At 44.2% G+C, this 15,671-nt stretch overlaps 1 protein-coding gene across 6 annotated transcripts in view; it reads left to right on the forward strand.

The window, feature by feature from the left end:
* The window catches only part of SH2D4B (SH2 domain containing 4B), an 89,750-nt gene that overhangs the window by 38,349 nt on the left and 35,730 nt on the right, over positions 1-15,671 (forward strand). For all 6 annotated transcript variants that reach the window (XR_014525919.1, XM_083502759.1, XM_083502758.1 and 3 more), the window contains exons 4-6: positions 3,829-3,976; positions 11,352-11,562; positions 15,009-15,136. Coding sequence is in view for 5 of the 6 variants with exons in the window: in XM_083502759.1 (XP_083358885.1) it covers positions 3,829-3,976; positions 11,352-11,562; positions 15,009-15,136 (487 nt within the window). In the remaining variant the exon portion in view is untranslated. The remainder of the gene's footprint in view (positions 1-3,828; positions 3,977-11,351; positions 11,563-15,008; positions 15,137-15,671) is intronic.

Here is a 15,671-nt window from a genome sequence, read left to right on the forward strand (position 1 = left end):
GAGTGGGTTGGCTGGTTGGGAAAGGCAGTTGGTAATAGAAAGACAGTTAGGGCAGTTGGTCCCTGAGTGTGGGGTGGTAGCAGAGATAGAGAGAGGAACATAAGACTAAGAAAGTAAAGAGGAACACTGTTTGGAATGCTGTAATAGTTTTGTTTTAAGTCTGAAATAAAATACACTCTTCTTTATGAATTGAATAGCTGACTGAGACTGAAGTGATTTTACCAGGGAGGACCTGGTTGGTGGCAGCGGATTAGTGGTGTACGGGTCAATAGTCCGTGAGACGACCGGGGGCTCTGTACAAACGCCACAGATTGCATGTTCAATGTTTCTTTGTTATACGTACTAGCTTTCATAGACAGAAATGAAGGAACTGGCACAGACAATTTAATATGGTATTTTGCTACCCTAAGCTGAATTCCAGTGTGTCTCAGGGTGGTGAAATGTTCCATAACAAATTCACTTATCTGTTTCCATGGGCCCTAACTTTTTTTTGCTTGAAAAAACTACATGGGACTTTTTTACTCCAGTGTATTAACTTTAACTGATACCCAGCAAAAAGCATCCCAATTGCAAAAATCAACAGAGTTCATTAACTAATTTTTGCCTCAGCACTTTTTGTTTATAGAAGGAAAACTGTAAATCGTAGGTGGCTGAAGTGTGGATATTGTTTACTACTATGCAGGTGACACTATTCTAGAAGGACTATACTGTAGGTTTGCTTCTGTTCAAATTCTGTAATGAAAAGTGAACCTGGGGTTGATTTCAACCCTGGTTTTGGTAGGAAGGCTAGAGGAGGAACAGGAAATTACTTCTTATAGCATCAGAACTGAGCTGTGCATTATAAAGGACAACTTTTTTATTATTATGCACATATCTCCTTTGACTTTAATTAAAACTCTCTCCATGCTTGAAGAAGGCAAACAGTTTTCTTACTAGGAAATAATTCTCTTCCCGCCCTCTCAGGGCTCCACCGTAGTTTTTGCTGGTATGCCGTTACTTGATTAACATAACAAATATAAGAGGATCCTGTAGAGCGGCATCTATTATGTGACAGGTCCCATTACCATATGCGGTAGATGACATCTGTTTTATGACTGTAAAATGGGCATAATGTTCACACACTATGAGTAACAATGTCTCAATAGAACCTCAGTAATGAAAAAGTTCCACTAACACAAATGTATGGTTTCCAGCTCCGGCGCCATGGAAAAGTCCACACCATTGTTCTCTTTCAGACTTGTGTAGAATAGAGATGTCTGCCAGGCGCCATGCCACATTTTAAAAGGAATTTCTAAAGCAGTGATTTCTAAACTGTATTCAGGGCACACTAGTTAGGGGAACTGAACATTGGAACTGCCATGTTGACTACAAGGGTGGACTTAGGTATTATGGCACCCTGTGCAAGGCCAAAATTTGGTGCCCCACTCAGCCCTCACGCTGCCTTCCCAAAGGTGGGTAAAGAGGCAACTGGCTTTGGGAAGGATGCATGAGGGCTCCGGCAGGATCCTAGTGCCCTCCTACTTCCTTCTCAAAGCTGGGAAAGTGCTAATGAGGTTTTGGGAGGGGAGGACTATAGGACCCTGTCAGAGCCTCACACCTTCCCAAAGTCCAGCGCCTTGCTTACCTGGCTTTGAAACAGCAAGTTCTTGGCTCAGTGTCTAAATCTGCCCCCGTTGAGTACGTCTGCCACTATATCTGTAGGAGCAGATAAGCCACATGCAGCAACCACTGTCCTATGTTAGGGGAGGGAAGAGACGTAACCTCTAGGAAGGATGTTCTGTAGGCTTTCTTATGCAACCTGTTCTATGGCTGTTGCACAGAAAGTGCAGGTTGTCTCTGGACCATGACTGACTGGAAGGCTGAAGGCAATGAACTGGGCCATCCCAGAATTGTGAGAAGGATATCTACCTATTATTCTTAGAGATGATAAAGAAGCTAACTAAGTTTTGCATTGTGTTGAGTATGCCTCGAATATTTTTTCCCTGGGCATTAAAAGGTTGAGGAACAACTACCTTAAAGGGAGAGAAACCCTCTTAGGTTTTGGCCTGGAAACCCTGCAGGGTCTTGTTAACTTTCATGGGTCTCTTCATGCACCAACATCCTCTGTAAAACAAGTTGCTGAGTTCCCAGCTGATATAAACGGCAAGTACGAAATTTCATGATACCTACTTAACTGAAGCTGAACGAGATGTCACCCTTATAACGGTATTCAGACCACCTGGAATAACACCTTGATTACTTCCCAAAGGTAGAAAGTTGCACTCTTTCCAATTTTATATTCCTTGAATATCATAATTGCCTATAATTAGCAAATTGCTTACTTTATTCCAGTCATTTTTGAAATGTCATTGGGCAGAAACCATCTAGAGAAACCATCCTTGTGAAGCCTAAGACACCTGTCTTTGTTTATTTTCTTCCCCTCTCCTTACTAATAGAAAGTGCCAACTCTCCTTAACCGTATTCTTAAATAAATAAAAATGTTTGTCTCTGAGCAGTGAAGCAACCTGAGCACTTGCTGGTATTTTAAAGGTCAGGAAGAAACAGTGTAGGATCTTCTTTTGAAAGATCTTTGAATGTTGACAGTGCTAAAACTCCCACTACGCACCCAGCATCTCTCAAGGTGCAACAGCGCTGAGAACCAAGCTGTAAAGAAACAAAAAGGCAACGCTCTTCATAGAAACAAAGCAATTTCTTAAGTCTCCTGCGCAGCTTCTTGGATTTCTCTGCTGTCAACGGCTCATCTGGTTTGTGTGTGGATACAGCAATTAGTGGAAACTTTTATGACAAATTGCGTAGAGTTAGGGCACACTCCTGACATTACATTTGCACAGATATATATGTAGCTCATTTATTTGTCCTTGTTTGAAGCAAGGACCCCAGGAGCCCTGTGTCTGTCTTGTCTTTACTCAATGGCATGCCACCATCTTGTGCAATGGGACTTACCGTATATACTCATGTATAAGCTGACTTTTTCAGCACATTTTTTATGCTGAAAAAGCCCCCCCGGCTTGTACTCGAGTGAGGGTCCCACCCCTTTCGGGCTGCTTGTTCTTCCTCCACCGCTGCCGCCACCAGACTCTGGTAGGCAGGGGGACAGGAGGGGCTGGGGGGGAGAGAGAAGCCCCCTCTGCTGTGTGCACATGCGCGTGCACACACATGCACTCTGGCCCACCAGGAGGTTTGTGGTGTGGTAAACCGGCTTATACTCGAGTCAATAAATTTTCCCGTTTTTTGTGGTAAAATTAGGTGCCTTGGTTTATATTCGGGTCGGCTTATACTCAAGTATATACGGTAATTTCCAAACAATAGGATTGCTTTCTCTCCAGAAAGTCTTGGACAATTAGAGAAGTGAGAGGCTGCATACTTCCTTTCCAGTATTTATTTCTTTGCTCTTCGTTCTCATTTTCCCCCGCTTGGACTACTGCAATGCGCTCTACGTGGGGCTACCTTTGAAGGTGACCCGGAAACTGCAATTAATCCAGAATGTGGCAGCTAGACTGGTGACTGGGAGTGGCCGCCAGGACCACATAACACCGGTCCTGAGAGATCTGCATTGGCTCCCAGTACGTTTCCGAGCACAATTCAAAGTGTTGGTGCTGACCTTTAAAGTCCTAAACGGCCTTGGTCCTGTATACCTGAAGGAGCGTTTCCACCCCCATCGTTCAGCCCGGACACTGAGATCCAACGCCGAGGGCCTTCTGGCGGTTCCCTCATTGCGAGAAGTGAGGTTACAGGGAACCAGACAGAGGGCCTTCTCGGTAGTGGCGCCCACATAGGAAGTTTCCTTATTTGCTGTTTGATTCCCTCCATCCTTTTTTATTTTTTTAGAAAAGAGAGGAAGAAGAGAGGCAAAGAGGTGAAGAGCAGATACGGCAACAGGAGGAACGCAGAGCTCAAGAGCTGTACCTGAGCCTCAAGCAAGCCCAGCAATATAGCCCGCAGAATGAAAAGGAAGACCATGAATGGGAAGAACAACGTGAGTAAATTCTAACCGGCAGAGGGTTTTAAATGATGCCAAGATCTTGGTTTAGCCTGGGAAAACGGCAGTGTGATGCCGTATGATTTGTGAGCCGGGCCTTGAATGGAAAGCATTGTGATCTGGAAGAACTGGTAGGATTAGAAAGGACAAAAACACGGTGCCTTTCTAAATGGCTCAACAGGAAGAAAGAGCTTTAATAGCTTAGATCAGGGATGGGGAACCTGTGGCCCTACAAACGCTGATAACTGCATTTCCCACCACCTTGACCTTAACACCATTGGTCATGCTAGCTGAAGATGATGGGAATCTGGAGTCAGACAACAAGAGGAGCGGGGGGTTGGAGAAGCAACACCTCTCCTGTTGATCTTACAGGAATTTTAACACAAACACTTTGCTCCAGTTTTGAGCTTTCAGTGTTGTTTTTGCTGGACTGATGTGATTTTCTGCATATTTTCCATTTTCCTTGGTGAGTTCTTGTTTATGAATCTTGTGCTAGCTTATTGCTACTTACTGGGTCTCAAAGAATACAAAACAAATTAGTTGGCCCAATAAAATGCATAACCACCTTATCTCATTTCATTTTCATTTTCGAGTTTATGAAGAATGCTAATAAAAAGCACCAGAAAAAAGCAATATGAAAGTGAATTTTATCTGCATCATCATTGTATTCCCTACTTTAGTCCTGGAAGAGAAATATATTGGTGTGTTGAGAATCCTAGTCAAGGACAGTGAAACTAGTAGTAATAAGTGGAATTTACTGGTTTTAAACCTCAGACTCTAGCCTAATTATTTTTTAAAAAACCAAAAAACCATAAGATGAGCAAACTTTTGCTGGGGCTGTACCACTTCAGACTACAGGTACGGTTCACATGGTTGAGAGACCATGCAAAAAGATAGTAATCCTGCACTTTATTCTTAGTATTTCTGAGTTGTCTGTATCTAAGGTCCCATCTGCACTATACATTTAAAGCAGTATCATCCCACTTTGTACAGTGGCTTCTCTTGAAGCAGGCTTCCTCAAACTCGGCCTTCCAGATGTTTTTGGCCTACAACTCCTATGATCCTTAGCTAGTAGGACCAGTGGTCAGAGATGATGGGAATTGTAGTCCCAAAACACCTGGAGGGCCGAGTTTGAGGAAGCCTGTTGAGGAAACCTAGGAACTGTAGTTTCTTAAGGGGGATGAGAGTTGTTAAGAGACCCCTATTCCACTCACTGAGCTATAAATCCCAGAGTGGTTTAATAATTCCGCCTATCTCCACAGTAGTGTGGTGTTGAGGAATAGGGCCAGCCTGCTGCCAAAGCAGTCCCTGTGCTGTGTCTTCCCACCAGAGGGAGATGTAACAGGCCTTTCCCTGTGGCTGGAAAGATTCCAGGTGAGCCTGCTGGCCAGATTGGCCAATGGATTGGTTGCCTGATTGAGCCCAGGAATAAAGGTGGGCCCGCTGCATACCTTTCTTGGGTCTCCCACCGTCCCTCCCGATTGTTGTGCTTCGAACACCCACTTCAGTGGGTAGGTTGGATCTGATCTTGCTATAGATGAAGTCGGTTGCCATATTCAGGGCACCAGGGAGGAATTTCACTACCTCTGGCAAGGGAGGAGTAAGGATGCATGCAAAATGCCAACTTGATTGTTTTTATGTGCTTAACAAGTTCAAACTGGCATTCCCAATATATAATGTTGCGCCCTGAGGCCCCCAAGCCCTTTCCCAGTAAATAACTTCAAATGGACACATAATTTTAGTTTAAATTTTTGGGCAAAATTTAGGCCACAGCTTTATTGATTACAAAACAAATTGAGCAGTATTGGCCTAGGCATTGGTCAGGGACTATAACTGACTCCTGCCTCTCTGGCTGGCAGTCTGAAAAGGTAAACACCAAACGAGGGGCAACATCGGTGAAGATTGATTGAAGCTCACCCCGGGGTTCCTGTGGTCCTGGCATGGCCCTAGCCCCTCAAGCGGACTTTGGACGAGATCCAGGACACCCAGATCCCTTTAACCTATTTCTGGAGGGGCAGGTGATGGCCACACCTCCCCTCCCGCACATTTCTATAAACCAATGCCTAACCGCCAAACCTTACAAAGTTCTGATGATTGCTAAGTTGGTAGGCGAAAACCAAGTGGCTAAAGCCAATCTGCCAAATGGAAAAATTCCTACCCAGCCCCTGCTCCAAAGCAGGCGACCCAATCCAAAGCAAGGCCAAAGCAGCAGTGCCTAAAATAGGGAGGGAGGGAGGGCGGGTGTTGGGCGGGTGTTGGCAGCATGAAGCAAGTGCCCACCCCCATTGCGCTGCCGCATTTATAGGTCCCCAGGATCATGCCACTCACCCCATTGGCCCAAACAGCCAAGCGCGATCCCGGGGCCCAACAGATAAGGCTTGGGCCACGCCTAGCAACAACACACCCCGTTGGGGTGGCTGAAGGGTCCCAAGCGCAACCACGACCCTCAATTTAGGAGGATCCCATTTGCTGTCCTTCTGATTCCCTTTGTGTCGTATTTGTTTAGATTGCAAACTTTTGGGCACGGGCTTGTGATTTGTTTTAATTTTCTGCTGTGATCTGGTTAAATGTTAAGCTCTTTACAAAGTAACAACCAAAGTAACGCTGCCTTGCGTTGAGTGCCGTTGTGGGTCTCAGTTGTGTTATAGCTGGGGCCACATTATCTATGAATACAACCTTATTAATAGAATTTGGAATAATTTATTGAATGTCAATGACCTAAGGGCCGTGACCTGCCATTCATATGAGATCAGGTCACTTTGAACCAAATTAATTTTGCATGTGACAAATGATATTCCCATTAACTATGATTGTACCTGGCTTCTAATCAATGGGGGTGGGGGGTGGGATACTGATTATTTCAGGAATAATTCTAAGCCCTGTTGCTGAAAAGGAGATACTGTCTCTTGAAGCAGACTTGGAAGGAACCTTTGTATTGGGATTGCCTGATTTCTGTCATTGGGGTTACACAGAATAATAGGGTTGGAAGGGACCACAAGGGTCAATTAGGCCAACCCCCTGCAATTCAAAAATCTTTTGCCCAACGTGGGGCTCAAACCTGTCACCCTGAGATAAGGAGTCTCATGCTCTGCCAACTGAGCTATATCTGGGTGTCACGTGATTTCTGCCCTTTTATAAGTGATCCTGTGTGGATATATGGGGGAGTGGGGAGACAGGAACTTGGTAACTGTAAAATAAAAATATATCTTCAATAATAGTAAAAAGCCTTATCTCATTACTTGAGAGAAGTGGTAACTTTATCACCACTGAAAGGGGAGGTCTAGACCTAAATGAGAGACCACTGACCCATTTCTCCCTCCTAAGAAAGAAGGATGGCTTTCTTGGAGGCTGCTCCCAGATCGTGGAACTCCCTTCCTTGGGAAGCTAAGCTGGTATTGCTCTGGTTTGCTTTCAATAGCAGGCAAAGACTGTTTTGTTCTGACAGGCATTGGCAACTAACTGGCAGAGTCTTCTGAGGGTGGGTGTTGTATTTTTGTTTGTGTGTATGTTTTTGTGTTTTGTAGTACAGTGGTACCTTGGTTCTCAAACGCCTTGGTACTAAGACAACTTGGAACCCAAACACTGAAAATCCGGAAGTAAGTGTTCCGGGTTGTGAACTTTTTTTGGAAGCCGAATGTGCTCTGTTTTGAGTGTTATGCTTCCAGTTTGAGTGTGATGCTGAGGCTTGCCTGATTTTACTATTTATTTTGCGGTTTTGTGGCTCTTTTTGCGGTTTTGTGGCTCTTTTGTTTTGTTTTTGTGGCTGTGTGGAACCCAGTTCAGCTACTGATTGATTGATTGATTGATTGTGTGACTCCAGTACATTGTTTATTGCTTTCATTTTATGGATCAATGGTCTTGTTAGATAGTAAAATTCATGTTAAATTGCTGTTTTAGGGGTTGTTTTTAAAACTCTGGAGCAGATTAATCCATTTTGCATTACTTTCTGTGGTAAAGCACAGCTTGGTTTTGGAATGCTTTGGTTTTGGAATGGACTTCTGGAACGGAGTAAGTTTGAGAACCAAGGTGCCACTGTAGAATTTTATTAGAGGTTTTTAACATATTAGGAAATCAAATCCAAACTCTCTTATACAAAGATAATAAAAGGATCAAAAGAAAAGAGTAATATAGAAAAAAGAAAATACGAAATACAATATTCATGATCCTCATAAAACACAGTTATATCTATCTATAGTTCTCTATCACCATTTTATATCAATCTTCCATCCATGTTTTCAATGCTGGTTTTACTTGGGTCACACTTGTTTTCTTTTTAATCTATCTGTTTATTGTGTTTTAACTTATGCTGTGAGGAGTCTTGCCCCATTACTGAAATAACACCTCTGGTCCTTGCTTGTATCTCAGGCTTGTGCCTTCATATGATCCAAGACTGTATGGACTAATCATGCCCTGTTGTTACCCCTCAACTGTATGGCAATGCCAACCTGGCTTCTGTCCACCAGCATCAGAGGCCAGGAAGATGCAGCGATGTCAGTGTTTGCGTCGTTTTGCTATTATGTGCTGACTGCGGGAGCCAAATTATCCATTAGGCGCAGCGCCAGGTCCCATCATGTCTTGCCACCACCAAGTCAGCGGCTGTGCTCAGCAGTGCCAGGGGTCGGGGGGGTCGAAGAGGTGCATTGCTAGCGCAGCTGCTGTGGAGGGTGAACGTTGCAATGATATTGATGACACTACTAATTTATTTAGTAGATGGAATTTCCAACGGAATGGGGATTCATCTCATCATCCCACCGCTATTTATTGCCAAGTCAATAGGCGAAGCGTTACTAATTTTAGTGTTCGGTTTAATTCACTGCTGTGGTTTCTTTCGTCGAGCCAAACAAAGAACAACACCATTCTTCTATAGGTAATTGAAATATATAGCCTGCTAGTGCTAAAAAAACAAACTATGTTACATGGGCATTTCTCAAACGTGGACACCAGCGCTTCATTTCATTGCTGGGTCCAAGCAAGGTCTGGCATGATAACATTCGCCCAGCCAGATTCCTCTGGTTCTCACAAGTAAGACATGGTGGTGATGGCTTCCCTCTTGACCCCAGTAGGGAGCTTATAGATGAGACCCAAGCCCACAGTCCTGAGGGCGAGATGGCCCCCTGGCCACAAATGGCTGCCTTATGCTTCTTTGGAGAAAAGCAAAACATTGCACTTGTGAGCACGCTTGTGCGATCAGGGCAACACCTGACTTTGGCTCTCACTTGCGCTCCTGGAGAGATGTGTCTGTTCGTAGATCGCACAGAAATGCACTGTGGTGTGCCATTTCTTCCCTCTGCACACATGGCACCTGTCATAATGGTGGGCATTTTGCCAGTGCATGGATAATAGGCATGCACTACTTGAATTTTCATTGATGCGATCTCAGCTTGCGTGTTTTCCTGTTTTCCAAGAATTACCCCCCCCCCTTCAACTGAAGAACAGAAACATACCATGCAATGTTTGCAGTCAAATACCATTTCTATCTTGAATATTTATTGCGAGTTGTTCCCAAATTAGCTACAGACCAAGGACTATTAACAAGCTAGCAGCTGGAGCAAATCATTAAAAAAATGTGATGCATATTCATGCGACATTCTTATAATATACATCCAAGCCTAGCCCTGTGACTCACTGCTCTTCAGAAAAGCAAAGGAGGCCATAAAATATGGAGATCTCCTAATCTGTCCCAAATGATGCGACTTGCTCAAGTTCATTCCCAACACAGTAGGAATTCGTTCACATCTTTATCAAAGAACTTGCGGTTAGAAATCCTATCAGAGCAGCCAATATGTTTTGCTGTTAGGATTATTCTGCACTTGTTTTTCCTGTGCCAGTAATGCATTCTCCATTTTGGACCCTAGCCCCAATTTCTGTCTACATTTTTTCCCCCAATGAAATTTTGCCTCATTTACTCATTTATTGCATTCATACACTGCTTTTCTGCCACGGCACCCAAGGTGGTTTATAATTATAAAATACCAAAGCAAATATTTGGGATAAAATATACAGCAACAGAATCCTCTCAGGATGACTGATGGTCCCTTCAGGACCTGGTAGCAACATTCAGAGAAGTGCCCGTTTCATAGCAGAGCTGCAATTTGGTTTGTGCGTTAGTTCAAGACATGTGAATTAGGCAGGTTCATATTGAATTGAAAACAGATCCCCCCATTCCCCCCAATAGGAAAGATGCATCCTGGTTGCTAGGGGAAAAGGAAGGACAAACTATGGTGATCCCAAACACTATAAAATAAGACAGAAGCAGGAAAAATGTACCAAAGGGGAGGCAAAGATGCAGCACTTTAGCACCTCAGGCAGTGATGTAGCATGTGTTGCTGGTGCCCAGGGCAGGCAAGCTGCTGACATCTGCAAAGCGCCCCCCCCCGAGCCAAGTGGGGGGTCTGTCTGTCCTGGGAAGGCCCCAGCCAGCTTCTGCAGCCCTTGGTGGGTGAATCCCTCCAACGCCCACAGACAGGAGCTCTGGGCTGGGCTTGCCTGCCTTTCTCTGTCCATGCCCACTCACTGTGAACCTGGGCTGCTCAGCTGCCTTCACCACAGTGGGATGGGGATCCCTGCAGAAACCGGCACTTGCATGGGGGCACCTGGTTGTGTCACCTCAGAATTTTGCGTCTGGGGCTATGGCCCCCTTGGCCCCACATGCTATGCTACTGACCTCAGGAATTCCTACTGCCTGGCATTAAAACAACTCACTTGTGAATCACAGTTTCTGACTTTACTCACTGGCTGAAAACACAGGTAGAAGCAGCCAGGCTGGCTCATTTCACAGAAATCATTTAGAAAGGCGCTTGCACATTTTGGTTCCATAACTTTATCTTTAGGAGAGCTAGAGGCTTACATTTTTTTAAATGGAAGAACAGATTCTCGAGCACCTGCCCATGGGTGCCGATGAAGGTCTTTTTAGTGCCCACGTGCACTGTGTTGGCAACTCCTGCTCTAAACCCACAGTTATATTAAAAAGTCTCTGTACGGAAAAAAGCAAGCAAGCTGGTAAGGCGAGGTGAGCATGTCACTGTGGCTTAGCCAAACAATATAGAGTTTGACCCTTGGTGCCTTATTTGTGGAATGTTATGTGTGATTTTTCTATTAGGTACAAAAGGTCTTCCAGCCTCACCTTGATGTGTTGGGATTCGATGGCTTTCCATGTTGCTGACATGTTATCTCTCAACTTAGAACTTGAAATATGGGTCCCCCCAACAAAATTTAAAATTCGGCTTTGTAATTCGGAATTTATGTGATATGATTTAATTTGATGTGATTGGCCAGTTAATAAAAATTATTTTTTTAAAAAAAGAACTGCATGTTCTGGCTTGCCGAAAAAGCAAAGACACTCTGACGAGTCTCTCCTTCCTCATCCCTACAGTACGTCGCTCAAAAGCCGCGGATGAGGAAAGGAGCCATAAAGCACGCCGGGCCCGGGATGAGTACCGGCGGCAATCCTTGCGGGCAATCCAGAAAGGAAAAGTGGCGGGTCTCAGTAACCTGTTCCAGGCAGCCGGTCTGAATATCGAGCCAGAAGCGAAGCTGAATGACGCCTGTCCCATTCCAGCATTCACCATGACGGTATCAACCAGGTTTGTTTGTATTAATAAGGCGACCCAGGCCTAACTGACATGTTATGACTCCTATATGGAGGCTGTTGACTCCTATATGGAGGCCTTTTCTGGTTTCCCCATGGGAAGAGGCAGTGGAGGAAGCAAGATTCTTGACAACATTGCTCTGGAATGCATTCAGAATTAAATGGCAAACCAACAATTTTAAATATCAGTGCATTTTAAGGTAGTGGTTACTTTTTGCAGAGAGTTGATCATGTCCATATGTTACAGCATAAACAATCAATCTTGGGACACCTTAAAAACTAACTAATGTATTATGGCATAAGGTTATGTGGATTCCTTTTAGATGCCTCTTAATTATACCAATGTCATCAACAAACTGGCACCTTGTTTATTTTTATTTATTTTTAAGCAGAGGGATCTGCTTAACATTAAGAAGTAACAAGCTCTTCATGTTGGCACATTGTGTTACCTCCAGCTATGACAATGTCAACAATAGCCACTGCTTCAATTTTTTTAAGCAGGGGAATTTACTTAACAGCAAGGAGCTATAAATCCTGTACATTCTTCAGACTGGTGCACGGCCTGACCTCCAACTAAGGCCTTATCATTTCTGCTTCTCACATTCCAGGCAGAGAGACTTTTGTATGCTTAAAGAAAGACAACAATGCCTGCTTAAACCACAATCTAGAGTTCCTTGAGTTTGCTTCCACTCCATAGCTGCCGTGTCTGCCATACATACAGTAGTTCACATACCGCATCACCAAGCAAGCTGAGTATTAGGAGTGGACCACAGGCAAATGTAGCTTTGCCAATACAGGCTGTAAAGCACCTGGGTTTTATGGACAGAGTCCCTATCTGAGGGCCCTTGTACAGTTCAGTACTTTTGCACCGTTTTCCTCTAAAACTAAAAAAATCAGAAATCTTCGTAATCAAGAATGCAGCAAATGAAGCAAGTCAGGTTGTGGTTGAGAATTTCTTTACAAAATCCATTTCAACTTAGTTGTGAGTTTTCTTTTGGCCAAATTAATGCCCCCTCTGATTGTATTTTTATTGATCCCTTGCCTGTCTGGTAAGTTCTGTGGGTTTCCAGCAGTGAAAAACAATCCGACATAGCAGATGGAGTTAGGCAAAGTTTTATCAGTGGCTCCTCTTGGGTTTACACGGCACCATATGATATTATTAATTAGTCTTGGTGTTATGAACAAGAGAGTGGAAACCCGAACATGCTGTTAGTTGTTTTTTTTTTATAATGTGCAACGGCATACACCAAAAGTTCCACTAAGTAAGTGCAAGTCTCTTTGCGTCGATTTGTATTTTCATTTTTAATACCGAGACTCTCAATTGTCAGTCTTTGCTCCTGTGAAGTCTGGCAGCTCAGCAGGGCAAAAGGAACCCTAGTCCCTTCCTGCTCGGCATTTTGCGTTCCACTTTGACAAGCAATCCCTTTGTCTTGCTGTGTTTTGATATAGAATTGTGCCTCTAATGGTTGCTGGCATTCCCAGCTTGATTAGGGAATAAAAAAATGTAGCCTCCGAAAGGCAGTGAATTCTCTATGTTTTGCTGGTGAGTTGCTTCTTGTAGCGATACTGTGGTTATTTTTGTTATTCCAAGCCACTTAAGATGAAGGAGGCTCTTCCAAAATAAAGTCATAAGAGCATTAAGAAAAGCAATAATTGTGAAGGGCTATTAAATATTATTCAGCTTTGAGTTCTAAGCCTTTTAAGTTCTAAAGTGCAACTGTTTAGTGTGGAATTCAGCAATAATTTAGATGCGAATGCTTTCTTAATACTCAAGTGAGACCAAGAAGATCCTTACAAGGCTATGCCAATTATTCCGTACTTACCCAAAGCTGTTTATCCATCTCTTAAGTGATATTATTGTATGATCAAAGAGTCAGGTTGCCTTGCTATCTCATCCTTGTGGAGAGCTAGAAAGTTGATGCTCACAGGAAAATACACTTAGATCTTTAGATCATCTTAGTGGAATTTGAGGACTGCAGCGCAATATCTCCTGTATCATTGCAGTAGCCTTATTTGTGGATTCAGAAGAATGTGAGAAGGTTTGGGGAGGGGGAGCCCACTCCACCCACCTCAACTTCCCCATATTGCATGGGAAGGTATAGAAGGGGCTTGACAGCATGTTCAACTGAACATGCTTACAAGCACCTTTGCTACCAGGAGCCCTGGTAATTCAGGATTTCCCATCACGGGGAAGGCTTGTGAGCATGTTTAGTCAAATTGATGAATATGTTTACATGGGAATGGTTCCACGCTATAATTTCTGTGAAGGCATCTCAATGTGTGGATCAGCTTTCCCCACATGCCTTACCATTCTGGCTTGGGCTCTCTGAATCGCCTTGTATTTGACAACTTGCTTGGTCACCACAGGTGACAAGGGATTCTATGCAGGTGGCTGAGCAATGTTCCAACCCTCCACGTAAATGCAGTGGGCTGGTTAAGGAGGGTTGGAATAACAACAACAATTTATTACTTGTACCCCACCCATCCGACTAGGTTGCCCTAGGCACTCTGGGCAGCTTTAGCCAATGATCCAATGTTGACTTTGGAAGAATGAGAGAACACACCCTAGAGCAGCAGCAGGGAACCAAATCCTTGGGCTGGGCTGGGCTGGACAAATGTGGTCAACCAGGCATCTTTATCTGGCCCCAAGAACTCCCCTCAATCACACTCATAATTGACTGCTCCATTCCCCCCCCCCCCCGGCTGGAACGTTTCATTGAACTGTCAGGATGCCTGTAGCTTATACACGTACAGGCTTCAGTTTTTGTCATGGTTGGACTTGCATCCATTTCTCCACCCACTGCTAGCATCCAGGCCTGAGAAGGTTGCCCCTTAGGCAGTGTGGATCTCAGACTGAAAATGTTCTTCATCGCTGCTGTAGAGGCATGAAGGCAGACAAATGGTGCAAACAGTGCCCTCCCACATCAGGAGCTCTGGGTGGAGAAGATGGGCAAAAGATAAGGTTCTGTTCCACCTCCAGGATGAAAGCCAACAAAACAAACTAGGCCTGGTTTTTCCATAGACTCATGTTTCTTATCACTTTTCAGGAACTGGGAGAAAAAGCCTCAAAACCATTTTAGTGTGCTGCTTCATTGTACACTGAAAATTACTCTTTGCTTTGTCTCTTCTCCTTCTTGAACCCTGGGTGGGTGGCTACTATGGCCTTTTTGGTGGCAGCCCCCTGGTTCTGAAATGGCTTTGGCAAAAAGACTTGCCTGGTGCCTTCTTTATGCACCCCCCCCCATGTTTAAGTAATCAACCCTCATGTTTAATTAGCCTGAAGAGTACTATAGAAAGTGGGAAATAGCATTTTCCAAACCATAATTGCCTCATTGACTGGTTAGAAAAGAAATCCCTTTTATTCCATAATGTGCAATTTCATTTCGGCACAGCAATCTCCGTGTGACTTTAACCTTCTTCTTTTCTTTTCATTTAATACAGTAAAGCCTGGGAACGGCCTCTGAGGCCTTTCTCCAGAGAAGTTATTATTCAGTGGTTCAAAGAAGAGCAGCTTCCGCGCCGTGCTGGATTCGAGAGGAACGCTAATACTGTGGCACCTTGGTTTCATGGTAAAACTGTTATTTGTTGGCGTTCTTAAGGCTGAAGTGCTTTTCTGGGAAGCTTATAGTGGCGGGGGTGGGATGCTCGAGAGGTTTGTTTATTTCCTGGAGGAAGCTATAGCATATGAGACGTGCTCATCCTGAGCCCCAAAACACAGATGCCTTTTCACAGATAAAAAAAGGGAACAGCTACATCTCTCTCGAAACACTATTTCGTTAACCTCGCTGACGTTTAATAGCTGGTGCAGTGCAGTGGTCTAAATAGGCATGGGGCAAGGGCATCAGTGAAGTCAGTCCAGTGCTCCCACTGTTGTGTCCACACCGTTCTACCACTTTTCCCTGCTGGTAAGCCCAGCAATATGGCTGACAGGAGGCTAGGTGTTCTGTGGTGTCTTCTCCATAGGCATTCCGTGTACCACTTCAGAATGTGCAAACACGTATGAATTAATGCTGTCCTGTACAGGCAACTCCCCATGTACGTGTGTTTGCAGAACATGTGCACATGCATGTGCCCACTGCTGCTAACCTGGAAGTGGCATGAAAG

The sequence above is a fragment of the Podarcis liolepis genome, assembly GCF_965112155.1.
Source record: "Podarcis liolepis genome assembly, chromosome: 5".
Classification (NCBI taxonomy): Eukaryota; Metazoa; Chordata; class Lepidosauria; order Squamata; family Lacertidae; genus Podarcis; species Podarcis liolepis.